The sequence below is a fragment of the Prinia subflava genome, chromosome 8 (assembly GCF_021018805.1).
Source record: "Prinia subflava isolate CZ2003 ecotype Zambia chromosome 8, Cam_Psub_1.2, whole genome shotgun sequence".
In the NCBI taxonomy this organism is placed as follows: Eukaryota; Metazoa; Chordata; class Aves; order Passeriformes; family Cisticolidae; genus Prinia; species Prinia subflava.
In genome coordinates, this window is record NC_086254.1 from 17506285 (window position 1) to 17529691 (window position 23407).

At 53.3% G+C, this 23407-nt stretch overlaps 2 protein-coding genes across 4 annotated transcripts in view; one reads left to right on the forward strand and one right to left on the reverse strand.

Annotated features, from left to right (window-relative positions):
• MAP3K3 (mitogen-activated protein kinase kinase kinase 3) overlaps window positions 1-9695 on the forward strand; it is a 35211-nt gene extending 25516 nt beyond the window's left edge. For both annotated transcript variants that reach the window (XM_063403632.1, XM_063403633.1), the window contains exons 14-17: window positions 978-1109; window positions 1769-1898; window positions 2602-2779; window positions 5315-9695. In XM_063403632.1, the coding sequence (XP_063259702.1) occupies window positions 978-1109; window positions 1769-1898; window positions 2602-2779; window positions 5315-5543 (669 nt within the window). In that variant the 3' untranslated portion in view covers window positions 5544-9695. The remainder of the gene's footprint in view (window positions 1-977; window positions 1110-1768; window positions 1899-2601; window positions 2780-5314) is intronic.
• A 1914-nt stretch (window positions 9696-11609) lies between these two features.
• On the reverse strand, window positions 11610-22904 carry LIMD2 (LIM domain containing 2). Of its 2 annotated transcripts, none has more exons than XM_063403636.1 (5): window positions 22531-22904; window positions 15139-15275; window positions 13354-13398; window positions 12783-12922; window positions 11610-12329 (listed from the first exon to the last, which is right to left on the reverse strand). In XM_063403636.1, the coding sequence occupies exons 2-5, from the start codon at window positions 15178-15180 to the stop codon at window positions 12170-12172; spliced, it is 387 nt and encodes a 128-aa protein (XP_063259706.1). In that variant the 5' UTR covers window positions 15181-15275; window positions 22531-22904; the 3' UTR covers window positions 11610-12169. The 2 variants fall into 2 exon arrangements, with proteins under 2 accessions (XP_063259706.1, XP_063259704.1); XM_063403634.1 differs by lacking the exon at window positions 22531-22904 and adding an exon at window positions 17607-17763.
• Window positions 22905-23407: the final 503 nt, after the last annotated feature.

Here is a 23407-nt window from a genome sequence, read left to right on the forward strand (position 1 = left end):
GGAACAGTCTGAAGTATATTTTGAAGGCACTGAAACTCCAAACCTTAGACTATTATTTGGTCCGATTAAGCAGCTTCCTCTGGTTCCATGTGTCCCTACAACAGCCAGGTTCTTGCTCTAAGGTTCTGCATCCTCTCCCAGAGTGAGAGAGCTGAACCTGATACCTTCCCATGGCAGGGCTGGAAAGAGTTAAATGGGACAAATTTTGGGAGAAAACATTATTCCTTTTCCCATAAGTCCTCATGCTTTAGTACCTTTGATGTTCCTGCTGTTCAATCCCTGGATTCAGCAAGAACATGATACTTTTTCTGAGCAGCAAACATCTGTGATTCCATGTGAAATTGTTGGATAAGCTCTTTGCCTTTGCACTGTGATACCCTGTTGTCTGTGGCAAGAGCAAAGCAGAGGATCAGTTTCATGTGCAGAGCTGCAGATTCTTTGAAGTAAATAGGAGAGGAAGCTGTTTGTGGGGTTGATTCCAGTAAATCATCAGTGTGAATCAGAACAGGACTGGGTGACAGAAGCTTAGCAGCTCTCAGCACCTCTTGTTTTGCTCTCCAGTGGGTTGAAGTTCCAGTTCTGTAACTGTATCAGAGCTGCCCTCAGCTTAGTGAGAGAAGTGAGGTTATACCTGTGTTGTGCATGGAGAATCCTTTCAGCCACCCAGGATGAAGCCATGCAGCTAACAGAATCAAGGCAAGGGACAAAGTTTTCTGGTACTAAATCCATATATGATACTGTCTGTGTTCTATCAAAACTTCCACAGCAACACTTACCTGCAGATAATGCAGTAAAAATGAACGGGAAGCCCTGGTAGTGTTTGCCTTTTCCAAGAAGCAGATAAAGCAATGTATGGATTACACTTCTCAGTGTAGCAGTGGTCTCATCCTGCCAGTGACATGACAAATTTATCATTTTTTATATTTATTATATATTTCCTGGAGCTGCAATCTTGTTTTCTCCTTCAACATCCATAGGAAGTGAGTGCCCTGGAGTGTGAAATTCAGCTGCTGAAGAACCTCCAGCACGACCGTATAGTGCAGTACTACGGCTGCTTAAGGGATCGAGCAGAGAAGACCTTGACCATCTTCATGGAGTACATGCCAGGGGTAAGAGCAGCACAGCCAAGGATCAGAAAGGGAGGTGGCTGGGTTTGTTAGCTGGTTTATTAGTTGCTGTCATCCCCCTAACTGTGTCATCTGCCTCAGACCCTCTTAGGGCTGTGCCTGCTCACGCTGGCTCATAACGCCACCACTTTCATTTTATTTATGCCCAAATAACCTCTCTAGTTTTTTTTTCCTTAAGTGTCTTGTACTTGAAATACATTCTCTGTAACTGTCACTAAAGCCAATTCTTCAGTCTAAATTTGTTCTACCAAAGGACTTGGGCCAACATGTAAATCCTGGTAACTGAATTAGCAGAATCATGGTACAGCAAGTGAGGCTAAAACTGACTCTCCAGAAAGAGAGGCTTTTGACCCAGATCAGTCTGCTGAACTATTTTATTGCTTTTTTTCACAACCAGTTGTACCAGCAGACAGAATTTCCTTAAGCTATTTTTGCCATGAAGCCTGTCCTTGCTGTTCTTAAAAAGGGCTTCTTAGGGCCAGATGCTCAGGGAGCCTCCCAGAAAGGCCTTGGCAGAGGCCAGAGTTCACTGCAGGGCCAGCTGGGTGTATCACACCCAGGGCTTGTGGGAGCTGAACAGACACTGCAGGATTTGGGCTTTGTCCCCTCTTTGCCAGTCCCTTCTGTTTGTTTTTTGGCAGGGGTCAGTGAAGGACCAGCTGAAGGCGTACGGGGCCCTGACGGAAAACGTCACCCGGAAATACACGCGGCAGATCCTCGAGGGCGTCTCCTACCTGCACAGCAACATGATCGTGCACAGGGACATCAAGGGTGAGGGCAGGCTGGGGGAAAGGAGCTCTCCCAGCACACGTGCACCCAGTTTGAGAGCAGAGGGGTTTCACGTCGGCACGTACCAGATAATGGCAGCAGTGGGGTTCTTGATCTCATTGCAGCTTTGGAGAAAGAATCGGTTTTGGTGTCTAAACCTCAGTTTGTGTCCACATAAAAGCCAAGCTCCAAAGTTTGCTTTTTCCCTGGTGCTTTGTGTTCAGGACCTCTGACCAAGTAAAGTGGAGATTGACTTGTTTATTGTAGGAGTTCAAAATGGTTTAATTAGCTACATCTGTTACCCAGCTCACCAGAAAGCAATGATTGCACTCAACAAAGCAGCATCCCAGTAAAATCTTTCTCTACACAGCTCTGTTCTCTCTCAGCCCTTGGCCTGGGGGCCCTGCTAGGCTGGCTGAGCTGTTTACAGGCACTGTAACAATGCTGGTGCTGACTCAGCTCTCACTTCCCTCCCCCCTTCACTTCCTTGTGTTTTTCCCTGAAGTTTTTCCCATTTACAGCCATTAGCAATTGGCTTGTCTACAGCCTGAATTAAAGAAATTATGTTTAGCAGGTCACCTGAGGCTTAATGGGGAAAGAGCCATACCATGAGCACGGGTATTTGGGCTTGGATGCGTTCTGTAGGCTGCGGATCCAGCAGCTGGATTGCATGAGAACAGCTGTCTTGGTTTTTCCTTCTGTGCAGGTGCCAATATTCTCCGTGACTCTGCTGGGAATGTGAAGCTGGGGGACTTTGGGGCCAGCAAGCGGCTGCAGACGATCTGCATGTCGGGGACGGGCATCCGCTCCGTCACGGGCACCCCGTACTGGATGAGCCCCGAGGTGATCAGCGGCGACGGCTACGGCAGGAAGGCCGACGTGTGGTGAGCCTTTCACTTGCTGTCCACACACCACAGCTCTCCTGGAGCCACATCACACAGACACCTTCTGCCATCTCAACATCCAAACCCACATCTTGTCTCCATCAAAAGTTTGAGGAGGGTTGAAGTCATTGGTTTGAACTCAAGACATGAACTTCTGCAGGCTGTGCTTTGCAATGTTAACACCAAACAACTCCTTTAGAATTTCAGGAGCAGTTATAGTTTTTCAGGAACAGTTTCCACTCATTCCTCCCTCAAACTGGTAGATGTTTTTTTGCTTTCTGGCTAGTGCAATGTTTTCATCCTTCTTATGCACTCAGGCACTTGGTGGAATTCTTGGGGTGTCCTGTGCAGGGCCAGGAAGTGATGATGATGATCCTTTTATGGGTCCCTTCCAGCACAGGAGATTCTGTGATGTTCTGATATCCCTTAGAAGAGCAACTGAAGGTTGTTTAGGGAGAGCCCATTCATTAAAATACAAAGTGAGAGAGACGCTTAAAATGTACTGGAAATTAGTAGAGTTTTAGCCTTAAAGGAAAGATGCCCAAACCTGCAATAACAGAAAAGATTGGGGTCAGATCAGAGATGATCTGCATGAATGGAAACTGTAACTGTGCTATTATTGGCACAGCCGAGGAGCAGCCTCTATCAAAATGGTCTGGTGCCAAATGTTAATTTTGGGGGCCTTAAAAAGGTGAGATTATAAAATTTAAGCAAACGACAGGGACAAAAGGTCTGGTTGTGCCCCCCCAGTAAAGCAGGGCCTGTTTCCTGTCCAGGCAGCGAGTGGAAACACAGCTGAAACGTGTCCCACCTGCAAAGGGTTAAGTCCTGCAGACTCTCCCACTTGGGGTGCCTGGGGAGAGAGTGGAGCACGTGCCCTTCCCCTGGGTTGGTGCAGTTGTGGATTTCCTCTGGTGCTGACATTGGTCCATTCCCATCAGAGTCGCTGCCATTGGCCAGACTCCAGTTCCTACAATCCCAGTCATTATTTTGGGGGTCAGAATTTTCCAGTGCAGCGCTGGTCCCAGGGTGGATGTGTATGGCCCAGAGGCTCCAGAACGTAACAAATCCACCCACCTGGCTCTGTGCCAATGCTGCAGGCCCCTTTCCAGTTTTCTTTTTCCTAAATAGCAGAATATGTGAGCTATTTGTTATTGCTGGAGTGACTTGACATGAAAAACATTCCTGCTGTTTGCTGAATATCTTAAAGAAACCGGATCTGCTTAAAGGGTATAAATCAGTCTAAACAATAATATATCCCTGCTTGCTTTTGAGCAAACTCCCAGCACTTCAGCACACATGGTTTGCATTTTCTGTACTCTCCTCTAGTAAGTCTGAAATGGCTGGAAAACTGTAAAATTTTCACGTTGAATTTTAAACCTTGTTGAGAAATCAGTTATTGCATATTCGCTGCATTTAATTCCTTTCCTTCCTTGTCTTGGAAGCTGATGCAAGTCTGCCTCTCAACATGTCTTTTCCTTGCATTTCACCTCAAAAGAAGGTTTAGTTTTAAGGTAGAGGAGGCAGTTCTGCCTTTTTAATGGAAAGATGTGATAAAACCACGGGACTGGATATTAAAAATTCAGTAATGGCTTTTACCTTATCTGTGGCCTGGAGGAAGCAATTAATCCTTTTTGGATAAACCCCAATCAGTGCAGTGCTACAGCAACCATTTTCCCGGGGAAAGTGTTGCAGTCACGGTGCCTCAGAAAGGTGGCTCAGCCATGTCCCCAGGATCACGTCCTTGCCCTGAAGTAGCCTGCAGAGCCCCATTAACTTTACAAGGAATTTTTCCTTAAGGTAATGATGCATCTATCCCACAGGGATTTAACTTACTGCCTTCCCAGTTTGGAACTGTTATGACTTCAATTATTTTTTGACTGATGCTTGGTTTCTTGTGAAGATATTATTAGGTTGTTTTTTTCCCAACGTGGGCATTTTGAGGCTGTGACTGAAAAGGGATTTTGCTGAAATGGCTTTGTTGGGGTCAAGGAGCTCTGATTCACTGAACCTTGAGTGTTTAAAAATCTGGTTTCTACCTTGCAACTCAGCAAGTTGAGCCTCTGAGCAACCTGCTCAAGTGGAAGGTGTCCCTGCACGTGGCAGGGGGTTGGAACAGGATGGGCTTGAAGGTCCTGTCCAACCCAAACCAGGCTGTGACTCTGTGATTCTCTAAGTGCCTTTGAGTCACAGCAGAAGCAGCAACACCTGAAGTACCACCGAGGTCAAACGGTGCCTTCAGGGGCGTCCCACGGGCACCTCTTGTCCCCCGTTAACACCAGTGTTTCCTGAGAGGAGAGTTTGAGCAAAGGGGAGCAGGACATGTGGCACTTCCCGGGCACTGTCCTGTTCTCCTGGCAGCAGGAAAAGCAGCTGTTGGCAGCTCTGGCTCTGAGCTGGGGCACACGTGGGGTGTGCTGAGCACAGACTCCCCCAGGAGCAGAGCTGGGCCTCGCTGCTGGCTGGGGAGCTCTCCCTGAACACTGAGCACCATGGAGTGAATTCTCATGTGGTTTTTCCCTGTCTGCTTTCCAGGAGCCTGGGCTGCACCGTGGTGGAAATGCTGACAGAGAAGCCCCCCTGGGCAGAGTACGAAGCCATGGCAGCGATCTTCAAAATCGCCACGCAGCCCACCAACCCCCAGCTCCCCTCCCACATATCAGAACCCTGCCGGGACTTCCTAAAGCAGATCTTTGTGGAAGCCAGGCACAGACCCTCTGCTGAAGAGCTGCTCAGACACCAGTTTGCACAGCTCCAGTACTGAATTACCTCCCTTGCTCACAGCTCCTGCCGGGCTTTCTGTGCCCTGTCTTGTCTAGTTGCAACTGCCCGTTGTGGTGCTGCATCTTCAGAATGCCAACTCGGCTAGGCCTAGTCCTTTGGGAAGTTCTGCCAAGGAACTTAGGGTCTGCTCTCGTGCCTGATTCCTTCGTTTGCTGGACCAGTGTTCATCCTGCCAACAGCTGTCCAAGCAGAGCTGCGTTTTTGCCCCGAGTTACCTGGCTGTGACATTGCAGCTGGCTGCGTTTTCTGCAGGCGCAGGAACGGGAACCTGACCAGTGTCTTCACTGATTGAACACAGGAGAAATCAGAACCCAAGTGGTTCCACTGCACTCTTCAGCAAAACAGAAACATGCACCGGCCTCCAGAGCAGCTCTGTGTGTGGAAGTCCCTGATCTTCCCCTCCTGGGGCTCCAGAGGCGTCTCCAGTACCTGAATCCAGCAAAAGCCATGTGTCATGGAGCATGTGCTCACTGTAGTATGGTATATTTTTCTTCTTGAGTATTCAGCATCTGAAGGTGTTCAGAAAATATTGATTCAAAAGTATGTGAATAGTGTTATTTTATAATGAACCCATGGATTTGGGACTGGGGGTGAGGGAGGTCAGGATAATGAGACAAGTTTCAGCAGAATGCAATCATTCCAGGGCCTGAGGGAAGGGCTCTCCCACTGACATTGGAAAATCCAGAGCTAATTTCCAAAGTTTGATCTGTCCCAGCATTAGGACAGCGTCAGTCAGTTTGTGTCGTACCAGACAAATCTGTGCTCCTGCTTCCTCTCTCTGGGGCTGCTGGGTCCAAACAAAACCCCTCTGGAAGGGAATTCAGTGGAATTCAGCTTCCTCCTGCATCTGTCTCTTTGGCTGGTAACTTTTTACCATCCTTTTAACCAAAGATGGTCCATCTGGTGCTCAGGAATTTACTTCAGAGTTTCTTTGAGCACATGGCCTAATGGAAAATTGAGGGTTTTCATGGGGAGAACCACCTGGACACTCGTTCTTGTTGTGCACAGGAAGCTGGAATCGAGCTCAACCTTTGCTGAGCATTGTTTGAATTACAGGTGTGCAAGGGATCGTTTAAGAGTTCCATAGAGATGTAATGGCCTAACTTAAATAAGCTTTTGTAGGAGTTAAGTAAAACAGGGAACCTGAGAAAACCTTTTAAATGGTAGCAAATACCTAAAATTACCTGGAGATCCCCATGCAGGTACCAACAAAACATATCCAGCTGATTGTGTACTTGGAAGAAACCACAAGTCCTGATGGCCTCAAATCCTCTGTGCTGATTTGGGCTTTAATAATCTTTATTTCACTCATGAAAGACCAGCAGTTTTTAAGTGCTGAGGATTCATGGAGTGATTGTAAGTTATCTCTGAGAAATGAAACTAAGAAAAGCAAATGTTAATTAACTAAATATCGCTTTCTAGGGCAACACTGAAGGTGTTCTGCTCTTGTATTGGAAACCATATTAAGGTTCCTCACACCTCCACTCTTCTCCCCCATAAAAAATTGAAAATTGCTTCATAATGCAGTAAAATTAAGTTTTTAAGTGAATACTAATAGCAGGATAAGGCAAGTTTTAATGACAGCAAGCTCTTTCAACACATGAAAAATACTGTGTTGCATTAAAAAGGAAAAAAAAGAACCCTAAAAGCCCCAACGAACCAAAAGTCCTGAAAAGCTTTAACAATATGAAATGTTTTTTCTGTGCCAAACCCAGAGCAAAGTGTAACCACCAGTAAAAGATGGTGTTGGTTTCCTTTCCAGGCTCCCTGCACTACTCCAAGGATGCACTGTCCCACTTGTGGGCACTTAGGGGATCCCTTTTACGAAAGCCCTTGTTCCATAATTTATTTAATTATAGTGAGAGCACTTCAGTTGATCTTTTCCCAGCCAGGAACCCGACTCCAGATTGTCCAGACCCTTGAGCTGACTTCTGACTGCACTTCACTCTTGGCACAAGGGGAAGCGAGGGTGTGACGCTCCTGCTCAGTCAGGGAGCTTTTCACACCACTTTGCTGGGAATGTGGGATCATCCCTGCGCTCTGGATGCCAAAAGCAGAGGGGTCAGCACCGCTGGGGGCTCAGCTCTTCAAGCCTTGCAGCCTAAACACACCAAAGATCGGAGTCTTCATCCACCACCCATCATGTGCAGGGATCGGGAGCACGGTGACATCTGTGGGGGTTCCACTCTATCCTTGGCTTGTCCTCACCAAATCCAGACCTTCTCCCTGGTTTTTCTCTTGCTGTCCCACACGCTGTGATCTGTGAGAACAGGGCGTGAGGAAACGGCGGAACTTCTGTCAAAGCAGCTCAGTCCTCAGGACCGGTTGTGGCTTTTACCTCACCCGCACCACGGGAGGCGCTTCCAGAGCAGAGCAGGGGCACCCAGGGCTGAGGGGGCTCCCCGGGACTCAGTGCTGTCCCCGGGGCTCAGCGCTGTCCCCGGGGCTCAGCGCTGTCCCCGGTGCCCAGCGCTGTCCCCGGGGCTCAGCACTGTCCCCGGGGCTCAGCGCTGTCCCCGGGGCTCAGCGCTGTCCCCGGGGCTCAGTGCTGTCCCCGGGGCCCAGCGCTGTCCCCGGGGCTCAGCGCTGTCCCCGGGACTCAGTGCTGTCCCCGGGGCTCAGTGCTGTCCCCAGGGCCCAGCGCTGTCCCCGGGGCTCAGTGCTGTCCCCGGGGCTCAGTGCTGTCCCCGGGGCTCAGTGCTGTCCCCGGGGCTCAGCGCTGTCCCCGGGGCCCAGCGCTGTCCCCGGGGCCCCCGGCCCTTCCCCGTGCTGGATGTGCCTCCTCTGGGCACAGCCCTGTGTTCCAGCCTGCCCCGGGAGGCAGCAGCAGCAGCTGTGCAGTGACAGAACACGGGGCCAGCTCGGGCCGGCGTGTCCGGCACAGGAACAAGCCAAAGCATTGCCTGTATGTTTGGAGATGCACTTTCCTGAATGTAGTTTATATCGCTCTTTTTTAGCTCTTTTTACATCATGTAAACGGTGATGCCTCATATTTTTTTTTTTAATTTATATCGTAAAAGATCATATTTGGTGATTTTTATATATATCGACTGTTATGGGGTGGGGGGAGGTGGGGAAATAAATTTGACGCCTTTATGAATTTAAAAAGGAAAAAAAGCAGCTGGTTTTGCAGAGAATTTGCTGATGGTTTATAATGAGTAGAGCCAAGCCAAAATGCCTCTTTGTTTCCTCACAGCCCCCTTGATTGTGGAAAAGAAAGATCTGGATTCCTGAGTCCACTGCTCCAATTAATAATTTGGGGCTGACATTGATACCACAGGCTTTTAACAGCCCTGGCAGTAGAAGAGTTTCAAGTGGACAGAAATGTAACTATACCTCAGAATTGAATTATATCTGGCCTCTTTATCCTGGCAGACCAGGAAAAAACTGGGAATAAACTCATTTAGGGGAGAGTGGAGGAGTGCCAGATTGACAATAAGCTATTGTGTCAATTCCAGATGTCCTGTTGGATTTCCTGCTGTTCCTTCCAGGGAGGGATATATTGGGAATATTGAGTATTGGGATCCCTGATGGAAGGTGCTGCAGAAATGGAGAATATTCTGTTTCACAAAGAATTTCTTGTCAGAGTCCCAGTATCCTGAAATGGTTAAAAATAATGAGAAAAATGTGCAAGATTCCCATTGGAGAGGAACTTGGGGGAATTTGGCTGTCCCTGAGGTAGTTAGGAAACAAAGTAGTGACATTTTGATCTTGGTGTGACGATTCTGTGCATTCCAGGTTATTTGCTTGTTCTCCAGAAAATCCCATCTTTGCCCATTCTAGTGGCAGTTAGGTTGCATCAGTTTGGATGGGTTTTTTGGGGTGGTTTTTTTTTTGCCTAATTTGGAATAATATTCCAAAGGACTTAAAGCTGCTCCAAGGAGTTCCCATTGGCATCAGTTACCAACAGGCTGACCAGGAGGGAAAAGGTAGGTGTGCCAGGAACAGTTCAAAAAGGAATAAAAGGATTTTGTTACCACCATGAATGATGCAAAGCAGGGAGAAAGGGCTTTAACCTGGATTGTGCAGAAGACCTTGACCCAGTAGTCTCTATTTACCGACCGGGGGCTTGCAGTGCAAAGCCAGGCCAATGTATCATTTTATTTACAATAAAATTATCATTTATATGAAAGCCTGTTTTGGTGACTGTCATTTTAAAAAGCAAAAGATTTTGGAGAAGGAAAGCCTCTGGTTTTCAGACAAATGGAAGATACTGTGAGCTCCCTTCCAGAAATGGAGCTTCCCAGCTGAAATGGAGGAATCTGGATGGTCTTGCATTGACTGCAGCAGTGATTTGGGGCAGAATAAGCTTTGTTGTCCCTGAGTAGGGCAGGAAAATGGGTAACAACATCTTCAAATAGAGTCAGGTTTTATTTTTTTATATCTTGCTGTGTTAGAAACAAACTGAAATAGTGCTGCTATAAAATTCATCTGTTCTCCTTGCTGAAAGGCTGATTTTTTCCTGTTCATGCAGCTTCTCTTTGGTGTCACTGTCACTTAATCAGTGTTTGGGTGCTACTCTGTCCCTGGAGGAACTGGTCCCCAGCCCTCACCACAACCAGCCTCCAGTCGCCTTTTCCCACGATGTTGCTGCTGTCAGTGAAATATTTGTGAGTGTAAAATGTGATCAGATCACAAGAGGGGGGTTAAGCAGCTGATACAGTAGAAACCCTGCACGTGAACCCAGTGTGTGACTCTTGGGGCTGTGCCAGCACAGATGAGAACCATCAAGTGCAGTTGTCTCAGAACAAAAATGTCTTGTGGAAGCAGAACAAACCCCGCTGCTTCCTGACAGCCCCTCTGTGTGTCAGAACCCACAGACAGATCCTGCCTTTGCCAAAGGAGGAGCTCGGGAGCTCTCCATTACCTTCACTTTGAGGTCGTTCTTCCCAAAGCTGACGCTTTTCTTCTCCTTTCCCCTCAGTGTGTTCAGTTTGCTTGCGATTCACATCTTGGCCTTTTCTGATGGTCAGTTTTCTCCGGGACTCCCCTCCTGGTCACCCCTCTCAAAAGAAAGTAGCTCCATAGTAATTCTGCTTTCCATGAATGCAGAGTGTGTATTCCTAACTGGAATTCCAACTGGAATTTCCATAAATACAGAGTGTGTATTCCTAACTGCAAGGGACGCCCAGGGAACATCCAGCCCCTGGCCCTGCACAGGACACTGCCAGAATCCCACCTGTAGTGTAGTGGTTGAGCAGGGGCTGGGAGAAGAAAATTTGGAGCCTGGAAGGGTCGGCCTTCTGTCCCCAGATCTCTTGGCTTGCTCAGCTGGAGGAGACTGAGACCAGACCTCACCAGGGGCCACAGCTCCTCCTGAGGGGCAGCTCCAATCTCTGCTCTCCTGACCAGGGACAGGACCCAGGGAACGGTGGGTGGAGAATGGCCTTTAGATACAATCTCAAATTTCAATTTGGGGGAGGGATTTTTCTCTGGTTTAATGTTCTCTTTCTAACTGAAAACCCAGCCTTAAAAACCTGGGAGTTTCATGCTTCCCTAACCTTCTAAAATCATCTGGCATTGTGAAAATGCTGCTCATCCTGCTGTGCAGCAGCCTGGGAGCAAAAGGAATCGGGAAGTGAGGCCAGTGAGAGGCAGGAAGCAGAACCGAGGGCTCTGCTTTCATTTTCTGAGCCTGCTGAAGAAGGAAGGGGCCAGGGAAGGGGCCTCGAGCCTGCAGCATCACAGCCCCGAGGCAGGGCTGCTCAGGGGTGGCTTTTTGGGGTGTAAATCTGCACCTGCAGGGTGGGGACAGCCAAAGCTCTTGGTGAGGCCAAACCCTCCCTGAGAGCCTTGCCAGGGTCTGTGTGCACAGGCCCTGGGGTGGCTGTGTGTCCCCCTCGTGGTCTGCAGGACCCCTCCGAGCACTCCCCAAAGAAGGGTGGGCTGCCTCTTCCCTCCCAGCCTCACTCACACAGGTATCCAGGAATACTTCCTTGATCCTGCACGGACACAAGCCCTTTCCACAGTCCCTGGGCAGTAAGAGGCAGACCTGACCACGAGTCCCACCTCCCCAGGCCCCTGGGAACACAGAACAAGACAGGGAAGGCTTGGAAACCTTGTATTACAAAAATAAAGGAGCGCATGTGAAGCTGCCGCGAGGCTCCAGCACAGGAAGTACCAGTCAAAGGCAAATATAAAAAAGAGACACTTAAACCATGGCAGGGCAACATCCTTAAGGCTGAACCACCCCAGCTGAACTGAGCTGATGTAAACTGGGGACCCTCCTTATCCAGAGCCCCTGCAATGCAGGGTTGGTGTGGTGGAGCTGGGAGCTCTGCAGTGAGTCACAAGCTGGATAAGCCCCCAGCTCAGCTCCTTTTCCACGGTCAGGCCTGAGATGGATCAACAGGGCTGGGGGTCCCATGGGGGGCAGTTGCTTCAGCTCTGATCTCACTGAGGAGAGGGGCCTGCATAGAGAGGGCTTCAGGTCTGGGGGCTGCACCGTGGTCACCTCTGCCCTGTCCTTATGGCCTGCAGAACCCCTCTGCAAAGGGGCTCCCCCTCTCCCCTCCCCCAGGTCCTGCTTTCTTTACATCAGCTCAGTTAGCGCCTGGCTCAGCTCCTCCGGCTCTGCGGGGCTCCAGGAGCAGGGGCTGGCCCCACTCAGGCCGACTTGGTGCCACTCTCCACCTCCTTGTGCACCCACAGCTCCTTGTGCTGCCTGCGCCCGAAGCCTTCGTCGTAGTTGCCTTTACTCTTGAAGAGCTGCTGGAAGTGGGGCTTGCAGTAGAACTCCCCATGGAGCGCGGCGTAGCTGCCCAGGCTGGGGAGGGAGGGCAGGGTTAGCCGGGTATGGAGACTGAGCTGCAGCCTGGGGAAAGTGGGGGGACCTGGGGACACCGGGACAGCAGAGGGGGGAACATGCAGGAGGGGACCCTTAGGGCCAACAGCTCCCCCCCAGCAGCAGAGGCTGTTGGGGGCTGCTGTGAGTAGAGATGGGGGGTCCCAGGGGAGCTCAGCCTCAGTTCTGTGTCCTCCGGGAGGCTCTGGCTCAGCTCTGTGCTCCCCTGGGGCTGCTCTCAAGGGGAAGGATCTCTCCTTCCACACCAGGTGGGATTTAGCTGAGACTTGGGCCCGGATGTGCAGCTAAACCTTTCCTTTGCTGTGATGGGTGGGCTGGGGGTCTTTGGCTACTGGCCCAGCGAGGGGCTGTGATGGGGAGGGCACGGGCAGAGCTGCAGTGACACTGCTCCACCACGGGGACAGCCCGGCTCACCTGAGCTTGGTGTGGCAGTGCTTGCAGCAGAAGCAGGAGTTGTGGAAGACGAATTTATCGGCCACCAGCCGCTCCATGGGGTACACGGTCTTCTGGCAGGCAGTGCACATCTCCTTCACCTGCGCCTTCAGGCTGAAGGACTGGCCAAGGGCAGAGCAAAGGGAAACAGAGGATGAGGGAGGAGTTTGGAACATCCTGGATCCCTCCACCACCCTCTGCCTTGCCATCCATTCACTGGAGCACTGGGGAGCAGGAAGCAGCCCCATCTCCCTCACCCTCCTTGGGCCACTCCGCTGATGCAGGGCTGGGCTGGAGTTTGGTTCTTGGGCTTTTGGCCCTTCCAGCCTTGCCAAGAATCAGCAGGATGAAGCCCTGGCACAGGGTGCCCAGAAAAGCTGTGGCTGCTCCATCCCTGGAAGTGTTCAAGGCCAGGCTGGACAGAGCTTGGAGCAACCCGGGATAGTGGAAGGTGTCCCCGCCCATGGCAGGGGTGGGACTGGACGAGCTTTAAGGTCCATTTCAATCCAGGCCATTCTGGGATGATTCTGTAATGTAGAAAAAACAAAGGTACCTTGGAGCGCTGCACTGTGCTGCCTCCTGAGCTGTTCTTGGCCTCCTAAAAAGGGAAGGAGAAAGCAAAATGAGGGCTTGGCACAAGCCCCTGACAAAACCCGTCTGTGACCTGCACCTGTAAATCATCACCTGTGGCTCCTGCACCTCCACACAGCAGCTCTGCCCCTTGGAGAGGGGTAATTAACTCCTCTTGCTGGAGGTGCAGGGCTCGGGCAGTGCTGCCCCGTGGGTCCTTGCCCGGGCTCAGGGGGCAGTGCCCGTTCCCCCTGGGCACGGCTGGCTGCCCCTTGCTGTCCCGGAGCTTCTTGAGGCAGATGCTTTGTTTGCAGCCCCGTTACAGCCCCTCACACTGGGGCTGTGCAGGAAATGAGGCCCTGCAGGCTCAGGGGTGTGGGGAGGGCTCAGAGGCAGCAGGGCTGGCAGAGCTCACAGAGCTCACAGAGCTCTGGGGCTTCTGCACTTGGGGGGCAGATGCTGCTCAGCCCTGCAGCACCAGGGCACAGACCCAAACACTGAGCAGCCCCTACCTGTGCCCCAGGTTTCAGGGCAGGGTCTCTCTGCACCGTGTCCCATCTGCAGCTGCAACAGCTCATCCCTTCCAAATCCCCCCTGCTCATCCTCACCTGCTCCACATCCTGCACCCTCCCCAGGGCAACTGCCCGGGCACCCGCTGGGCCCCTGACAGCCACCCCGACTTCCACCCGCCCTGGCACTGATGGAAGTGCTCCCTCCTCCCCAAAGTCGGCATCCAAGGGCAATTGCACTCCAGCAAGGTGACCTGTCAGGGCTGGCTCATCCCCCTCACTCCTTGCTCCCACGGCTGTGGCAGTGTGACCCCAGGCTGTCACCCTGCTGTCCTCGTCCTTCCTCTGCCTGCCCAGCGCTGCCCCTCTCTGCCCCCAGCCCGATCCCCCAGCCCCAGTTCCTCCTGCCTTGTCCTTCCCCATCGTTTCTCCTTTGTATTTTTGGAAACAGTTTGTCTAAGGGACGCACAGGAAGCTCTCCCCTGGCCGAGCTGCCTCCTCAGACGTTTCCCAGCTGCTCTCACTGCCTGAGGTCAGGGACCTGATTTTCCTCTCACTCCCACGAGGCTGGAAGCAGCAGCCAAAGTCAACAGTGGGACATGGGCAGCGAGGAGGCTCCGGCCGCGTAAAACCAGTTGCATCCCTTGGCACTGGTGGAAGAACCGCAGGTGCTCTCCTGGGGTTAGGATTTAATCTGCTGTTTCCAGGCTCAGCTGACCAGAGCTAAGGAAAATGCTGCTTCTCTGGAGCTGAGACACATCCGTTCCCAAGGCTACAGCGATGCACGGCTGCTCGTCACTTCTCGGCAGCCTCCTGGCCGGGACCAGGCACGCTCTCTACTCCATATCTGATAGATCTTCCCTCGGGGGAGGGCCGTATCCTGTCCCAGCAGGAGATGTTCTTGAACCTTTATGTTTTTCCATCTCCAATCACTCCAGTACCGAGCAGCCCAAAAGCTCTCAATTGTGATCACGGAAAGCCATGGAAACACAAACAAACAGACAGCAACTCCAGACAGCGCAGGGTGAGAGCTCTGGATGGACCAGAGCCTGAGGCTGGCTCAGTGTGCTCAGCAAACAGCACCTTCTGCTGGAACATTCCTGACCCCGTTCTGTTGTTTGAGTAGCAGTGACTGTGCCTTTGATCACCCTAAAATGTCAGGGCAGGAACACAGCTTCTGTGTACAACCCTCCCTCCCTCCCTCCCTGAGAACCCAAACCCAGCTGAAATTCCCATACAAACCCCAGGATGCCACATACATGAGTTGGGGGTGGGCTGGCGGCTCCCGTGGCCTGGAACATGGCTCCTCTCCCTTCTCTGTCTGTTTAATCCTGAGCTTGAAGTCTGTGGGTCGATGTTCCCTGCGGTGCTGTCTAAGACAGACCTCTTGCAACACCTGGAAAGGAAATGTCATCAGGAGTGGGGCTGGTTTCATCACCCAGACCCAGCAGCTCTGCAGGAGCTGCTGTGTGCTCAAAGCTTCCTCCACGGGTGGTCTGGGGCTTCCTGAGCGACCCCAGAGATTGAGGCACACGGGACTGGACTGACAGACAGGAGATGCAGCTCTGGAAGACTGTGATGGCAGCTGGAGAGTCCCCAGACTCTCTGAACACCTGGAAGGTGAAGGTGATGTGATGGTTTCTACTCCAACCCATGCATGGAAGCACCTGCCAGGCAGTGACCACACCACTGGCACCAAGGCTGACCCCAAGCCAAGGCAGCAAAACCAGCACCCGTGTTCCACCAATGCAGCCACCAAAGGACTGGTGTTGCTGGAGGAAGAGCTGTGATTTTAGTCTAATTTTAGCCCAGAAAAGTCTTGCTGATCACAGCTCAGCAGAGCAAGTGACAGGGATTTTGTCTGCTTGAGGAGCCCACGTCGCTTTTAGGCTGAGCCCCGTGAGCTGTGGCCCCGTGTGATGAGCTGAGTGCCTGGGAGGATGAGGCTGACAGGGCTGGGACCAGCACAGGAGAAAACCACCAGCACAGCAGATCACTCCTTTTGCTAAAAACGAGCTAAAAAGGCACTGACAGCTCCTCAGGGGGTTTTCCCCACCACACGTTATCTTCACAACACCCATGAAAGATGAGCCTTGGTTTGAATACACAGGACAGAGCTGTGGGCTTGAGTGAACACTGCCAAGGGAGGAGCACAGCAGTGAAAAAAGGAGGGTGAAGGGGTTGCTCTGCAATGATGAAGATGAGCTGGAAGATGGAAAACCAGCACCTCCCTCTGCCTGGGGCTACTTTCCTGTCCTACTGAACCCCCTTGGCCTCATATTGCCACCCCAAAAACCTTCCTGCTGCCCAAGAACTGGGCTAGATACTGAGAAAGCCCCAGGGCAGAGACATGTCAGGGTGGAGGGCCTGGGATAGGGGCATCTCCTCAATGCCCATCTCACAGGGACATCTGCAAACGTGTCCTGAATTTTAGGGAACCCTTTGGCTGCCAAACCCCCAGCAGCTGACACCAGTCCTGCCTTACACCCAGAAAAGCACCTAAAATTCAGGCTGTTTTCAGAGCTGAAAGCTGGTCCTAGGCACTGCTGGTGCCCCTCACAGCCCTGGGGCTGCACAGCCCTGAATGGAAATGTTCCACAGCCTCAGCTCAGACCCAGCCCTGTTCTATCAGAACGATTTCCCCTCTCTGCGGTTTGGTTGTTATTTCCTGCTCTCTGAGCTCGCTTGCAGGCAGCTGCTGCCGAGCCCAGCATCTGCTGGGGGCCAGGGCCCAAGCCCAGAGCCCTGCCTGCCCCTGTTCCCTGGGACAGGACCCTCTCTTTGTGTCTCTGGGGTCTGTCGGGTCCTGCAGCCCAGCACAGACCCTGCAGGGAACATGAGGGATCCAGAAAACCTGGCGGCCCTGCTCCACACACACCTCGAGCACAGATGCAGAACCCTCCCCCTTTTCACCTGCTTTTCACCTTTACCCCAGCCTTTGTTACAAAATTTGTCCTCCACCAGCTTCCCTTCCCTCACAGCTCATCTTCCTCCCCTTCCCCAGCCACCTTCACCCTGGGTTCTTCCAGACTCTCCCTCAGCCCCCTCCTGCCCTTCCCCAGACCTGCTCTAGTGGAAGGCAGGGGTTGGAACGAGAGGATTTTTAAGGCCCCTTCAACCCAAACCATTCAGGGGGGTTCTCTGACAAGCACACGATTACTTCCACCTACGATTTGTTTCTTTGCTCCTCATGCCCCCAAACCCCTTTCCCTTCAATTGCACCCACTTATCCCACCCCTGGCTGGATGTTTCCCCTCCATGCCCTCTCCTTCCTCCCGGCCGCGTTCCCAGCAGGAGCCCTCGGCGCTGCTGCAGGCACAGGAGCTGCTGAACCTCCTTCCTGCTCAGGGGCAGGAGGCAAGAGCAGAAATCTCGCCGGGGAAGGGTGTGCTGAGGCGATAAGGGAACCAGACCCAGTGAGAAGCTGCAGTAGGGCTCCCTGGAGGCTCCCAGCTGCTGTCACGGCTCTCCCCAGGGGCACAGGCTGCGACTGGAGCCCAAGGCAGCCACAGCAGCCCCCGTGAGAGGGGAATGCGGTGACACGGGCAGTGCCCAGGACACGCAGCCACACCGAGGTGACAAAGCCTTCACAACAGCTCGGGGAGCCTCGGGCCCGCGGGCTGTGCCAGAACGGCGGGCTCTGCCTCACAGCGGGCCCGGGCGCCCCGGCTGCCAGACCCGGCTGCTCCAGACCTCCGCGGCCTAAAGTCCTCGGTCACTTACACACCTGGGAAGAGCAGGAGCGAGGGCCGTCCTCCTCTCCAGGCCGTACCAGCAGTTTCGGGTTTTTGGTTCAAAACAGGGTGAGAACCCCTTTTGCCTTCCGGCTGCCCTTGGCCCTGCCCCTTGCGGTGCCCGATGGCTCCGGGCGGGAGGGGTTTGAGGGCAGGGAGGCGCTGCCGCTCAGCCACGGAGCTTCAGCGGCCCCTGCATCCCCCTCACCCTCCTGCAGACCCCGGGCCAGATGGACCGAGAGGGAACATCTGGGGTGGCCCCTCAAGGCAATCCCCCAATCTAAACCTGCCTCCGAAGGATCACGTTTCCCCCAGCCAGGAGGGTGCAGGGAGCCGTTCCCTCTGCAGAGGGGCCGCTAGGGCTGTCCCAGGGCTGTCCCAGGGCTGTCCCAGGGCTGTCCCCAAGGCTGTCCCTAGGGATGACCCCAGGGCTGTCCCCAGGGCTGACCCCAGGGCTGTCCTGAGTGATGACCCCAGGACTGTCCCAGGGCTGTCCCCAGGGCTGTCCCCAGCCCGGTGTTGGCCGGGGGCTCCCCAGAGCCGGTGGGTTTCTGGCACAGGGAAGCAGGAGCTTCTCGGAGGCCCCTCTCTGCCATATGGTTCCCATCAGCAGCCCCGGGAAGGGTTTGTTTGCTGCAGGGATCACTGCTCCGCTGCAGGAGGCTTTCCCAAAGGCAAAGCACAGCGTGGGGGACCCGGGCCCCCTTCCTGCTCCATCCTCGGAGTGTTCCCAGAGCACGGCGAGGCACGGGCAGGGGGGACACCTCGGAGAGGCTGTCGGGCCTTTCCCCAGGAAATCCTGGGCTGAGCTGGTGGCTGTGGAGGTGGATGTCCCCAGGATCCCCTGCAGGATCAGTGAAACCCACACATAGCACAGTGCTGACCCTCCAGCTCCACAGCCATCATCCCTCTCAGCTGCCCAGTGTGGGGAGGAGGTGAACAGGAGCTGGAAGAGGCTGTCTCCTGAGCCTGGGAACCACTCAGCTCCCAAGGCTAAGTTTCTGCAGTCTTGGGGTCTCACAGTTGGCCCACACCATGAAACAAAGTGTGGTGCAAAACCAGCATCAAACAGGCCAGTCCAGAGCCAGGCACAGCAGTGCCAGGGCAGGGATGATGGAGAGAGCCCAGTGGCCACAGCTCCTGCTTTGGGCACAGAATCCTTAATTCAGCTTCAGGTCTTGGCTCTTGTATGGCTTTGGGCCAACCACTTGACCTCCCTGGTACTGGGGACCAGGGCAGGTCCCTGCTGGCTTGGCACCGTGTGGAGAACTTGAGGGAGGAGAATCCAGACATTTCTGGGGACACCCCTGCCCTGCTGCTGAGATGCCTGGGGACTGGACCTGACCCCACGGCTAGGAACCACCTTCCACCAGCCTGCTCCACTAATCCCCTTTCCATCCACGTTCTGCCTCTTGAAAGGCTGCCAGTGGGCAGGAAATCTGCAGCCCAAATGCTGAGGGATGCTGACAAGGAATAGTTGTGGGGAGGAACAGGGCTGCCTTTGTCAGGGTAACAATGAGGGACCCACAGGAGTGAGGGGTAGCCCGAGGGAAGCCCCTGCCCACCCATTCCCCTCTCCCACTTTCATCCCTGCCTCCCTTGAGGAGGAGGTGCCCAGCTCTGGAAGCACCAGGCCTGGGGAACTGGGCTGGTCCCTGCCCCTGCCTCTCAGTGAGGGGGCCCATGGGCCAGGATGCTACTAGGATTCACCTGCTTTCCAAAGGCAGAAACTGAGGCAGCCCATTCCTGGGATTGTTGCTGTGTTTAATGGCATCCATTAAAAACCATGTTCTGAAGGGAGTCTCTGCTCCCTGGGATCTCCTGTCTTGCTGGGAGTTTAGATAGAGCAGAGAAGCACAGCAGAAATCCTGCCAGGAGGATGAGAAGAGACTTTTCCAAGCAAAGACAAGTAGTGCCAGACAAAAACTGCAGGTTGAGAGGTTCAGGTTGGACATTAGACAAAAGTGCTTCCCTGGGAGAAACCTTGGAAGCCCTGCAAACAGGGGAGGTCCACACCTGGGAGATCTCAGACCTTGGTATTCTGATACAAAGCTCCAACACCCCTGAAAACCTGTGGCCTGATGTGTCCTTACATCCCTCCTTGCAGAACAATCCAAGTGTCTTCCTTCCATTTTGCTGTCTTTTCCCTGTCTCCACCTAAAATAATCATTTCCTTGGGGCTCTGTCACAAGGCCTTGTTGTTTCAGAAGTCATTAATCACATCCAGAGAAGATATTGAGCCAGCATGACATGATCTGTGTTAAAACCACCTAGCATTTTATTCTGCTTCCCAACAGCACATCTTTGATTACTGTTCCAGAACCTGTTCTAGAAACCAACCTTCCCTCGTACTCCAATTAATGGCCCTGTAATTGTCTGTAATTTGTTCCTTCCTCTAACACAAGCTCTCAGTGTTACCTTGGCTGATTTCCTCTTGTGGAATATCACCTGTTCCTCACCAGACTTTGGACTGGCATTTCCTATGGTGGAGTCCCCATCCCTGCAGGGGTTTGAAGGCTGTGGGGATGTGGCACTTGGGGACAGGGTTTAGTGGTGGCCTTGGCAGTGCTGGGGGAATGGTTGGACATTATGATCTCAGAGAACTTTTCCAACCTGAAGGATTCTCTGATTCCATGGGGTGAGCCCATCTCCTGAGCCCCGGGAGACCCCACAAAAAGCTTTTGCTGTTTCATCACTTGCAGATGCAGCAAGAGCAGGAGTGAGTCCAGTTCCAGGCACCCCAAAACATAGCACGACCCCTTTCCGTGGTCCCTGCCTCCACACAAGCCCTACAAAAGCCGCTGTTTGCTGTCCAAATGCAGATTGTATAAGAAGAAAACATGACTAAAATCATACAGGTAGGTAAATCTCTCCAAATATCATTCTTTTTGAGCTGCCTTGGCTATTTTCAGCCTTCACCTCTATCCTCCCTTTTAGGATCCAAGGTACCACAGAGCCCAGCCTGGGATCTGGTTCTCTGAAATCCACAGGATTGCAGTGGGGCAATGAGTGTGAGGGGAAAAGTAATCCCTGGAGGGACACATCAGAGCATGCTGAGGCATTTGTCTCTGAAAACCCCAAGCTGGACATATGGAAAGGGTTATGGGCACACCACAGGAGTGAGAAATATGTCTAAAGTGTGCTTAACATTGATATTGCAATAATCCATTTGTCCAGATTTAATGTTTTCCATCCCAGGGCTTTTGCTAAGAGCAAGGTAAATGCTGCAACACCCCCAGATGGCAGATAAAAATGACATAACTGGGAGGGGAAAGCAGACATGTCTTGGGGGGACACAGCAGCTGCCTGGCAAAACCCTGGAGGAGCTGAGGGTGGGAGAAAAGGAAAAGAAAAACTCCATCACCCTCCAGGACCAGAGGGGTAGTTGAAGACTCACAGGAGTTACCCACTGAAGGAAACCAGAAGAGGCATTCACTTCCCTTATGAGAAGTCTCATGGGATTTTTGCAGACCAAAAAAGGTCAGGAACCTGTTTTTGAGCTGTATAAGAATGAAGATGCATCCAGCCACTTTGCAAAGCCCAAGAGGTTAGTTCTGACAGATCCTCACCTTGGAACTGGGAATTTGCTTCTTGCAGGGCTCCCATTTAAAAAGGACATTAACACTGGGGCTGTTTCAGACTAAGCTTGGTCGATTGCCCTGCAATTATTTTGTAATCTACATTAATAATGCTGCAGATGCACTACTCCTGGCCTTAAACACACAACAGCTCAGCTGAGGCACCAGATGTCCTCCCTGTAAGAGCCCTCACACGACGTCTTTGGTGGACAAAGCCCAATTTTCAAGGCTGGATTATCAGGTTTTTTATAAAACTGATACCCACACCATGAAAAAAATCAGCAGAAAATTGATCATAAATATGATCTACAAGGTATCTTAGCTTGTTTGAAGTGATCCAAAGGGACTAGACAGATCAGGCTGGCTCAAAACACAGTAGTTACAGCACCAGACTGGGACTCGGGAGACCTGGGCTTGATTCCTAAACCTGCTGCTAATTTTGGGTGGCAGTGGATAAATAATTTTTTCCCGTTCCCTTTCCCCCCCCACCCTCGATGAAAACAGAGCTGCTCTCCTTTGTGAAGCCCTGGGAGATCCCTAGCTGTTATAAGGGTTATGTCAGAGCCCAGGGCATTTGGGTTGTTATTAAATCTCACAGTCATGCAACAGCTTCCCCAGGGAAGTGATGAAAGACCTGTCGCTGGAAAGGTTTAAATGCAGGCTGGATGAGGCGGTAGGAGACACACCACCGGGAATTGGCAGGCATTAACGAAGGGGGATAAGGGAGTCAGGATCTAACAGGTTTTTCTTCCATCTCTGCTCTTTCTGATCAGCTTAATAAAATGAATCTGTCCAGCCCCCTCGGGCATGTACTGCAGCACACAACAAAGAGGGCATTAGAGCCCAAACGGGGAGCGTGAGCCCCCAAATACGCCCCAAACACGCACCCCCGGAGCAGACCCGGCACAGGCCTGCTCGCCCCGCCGGGGACGGGAACGCGGCCCCGCTCCCCAGCCCCGCTCCCCAGCCGGCTCCGGGGCTCCGGGAGCGCCTCCCTGCCCCGCCTGCCCCCGGCCCACAACAGCCCCGGATCCCGACCCCCCTCATCTGCCCCCCGAAACCGAGCGGTTCCCGGTGCGGGCGGGGGGCTCCGGGGATGAGCCCCGGTCTGCGGGGCGGCTCCTGCCCAGCGCCGCCGCTCCCCGGGGCTCTCCCCGCGCTCCTCTCCATCCCTTCTCCCCGGCCGCCCGCTCTCTCCCTCCCCGCCGACCGCTCCGGCTGCCCCAGCTCTCCCAGCCCTGCGAGGTCGGAAATCCCCGGTGGGGACGAGCCCTCGCTGCCCACACCGGGGCCGGCATTGTCTCGCAGCGCGCCTCCCGCCGCCCCCAGCCCAGCTCACCGCGAGCGGAGGGTCCGGGGGCAGGGCGGGGCCGTGCCGGGGCTCCGCTGCCGGGGCTCCGCTGCCGGGGCTCCGCTGCCGGGGCTCCGCTGCCGGGGCTCCGCTGCCCGTGTCCCGCCGCAGAGGCCGCGGCCGTGGAGCGGGGCCGCTTCCTGCGCTCCCACCGCCGGCTCCGAGCCCTTTTATCGCGGGGCCGCAGTTGCGATTGGCTCTCGGCGTCGAACCGGCTTCCAGCCGCTCGCTCCTTTGTGTGGAGCCAACCTCTAACCCCGAACCTTCCCCGCTCCCCTCGGCTCCCAGCTCTCTCTCCCTGGTCGCCCTCAGCCTCCCCGATCCGACAGCGCCGGCCCCGGGAGCGACCCCTCCGCTTTCTGGCACGGGGTGCAATTACCCCCCCGGTAATTAGCTTTTCCAGCCTCTCTCCCATGAGCTGCGTGTGCAGATTGGCTTCGCTCCATTCTTTGGACACGGCCTTGGGCTCTCTCCGCGTGGCACTCGCCCACCCCGCCCAGGGATCCTGCAGCATCCCAAGGGATCCATCCCTCCAGCGTCTGCAGAAGCCAAATTTGCCACACATACACCTCAACTCACTGTTTGCATAGGAAGGATCCAGTCAGGCAGCAGCAGGAGAGGAGGGTTCCAGTGCTCCCCGCTCAGAACGGAGCTGTGACGGTTTCAGAAATCGAGGGTTTATTCCATGGAGAGCTGATGAGCCGAGCATGGGAGAGGGGCTGTGCAAGGGGAGTGGTGGATGAGCAAAAGCACTGCCTGGGCTACAAAGGCAGCTTCACTTGGTGTTTGAAGGGCTGAGATTTCCCCAGGAACGGGGCAAGACATCAGAAATAAATATAAATATTAATAGTTAAAATCTGGAGGT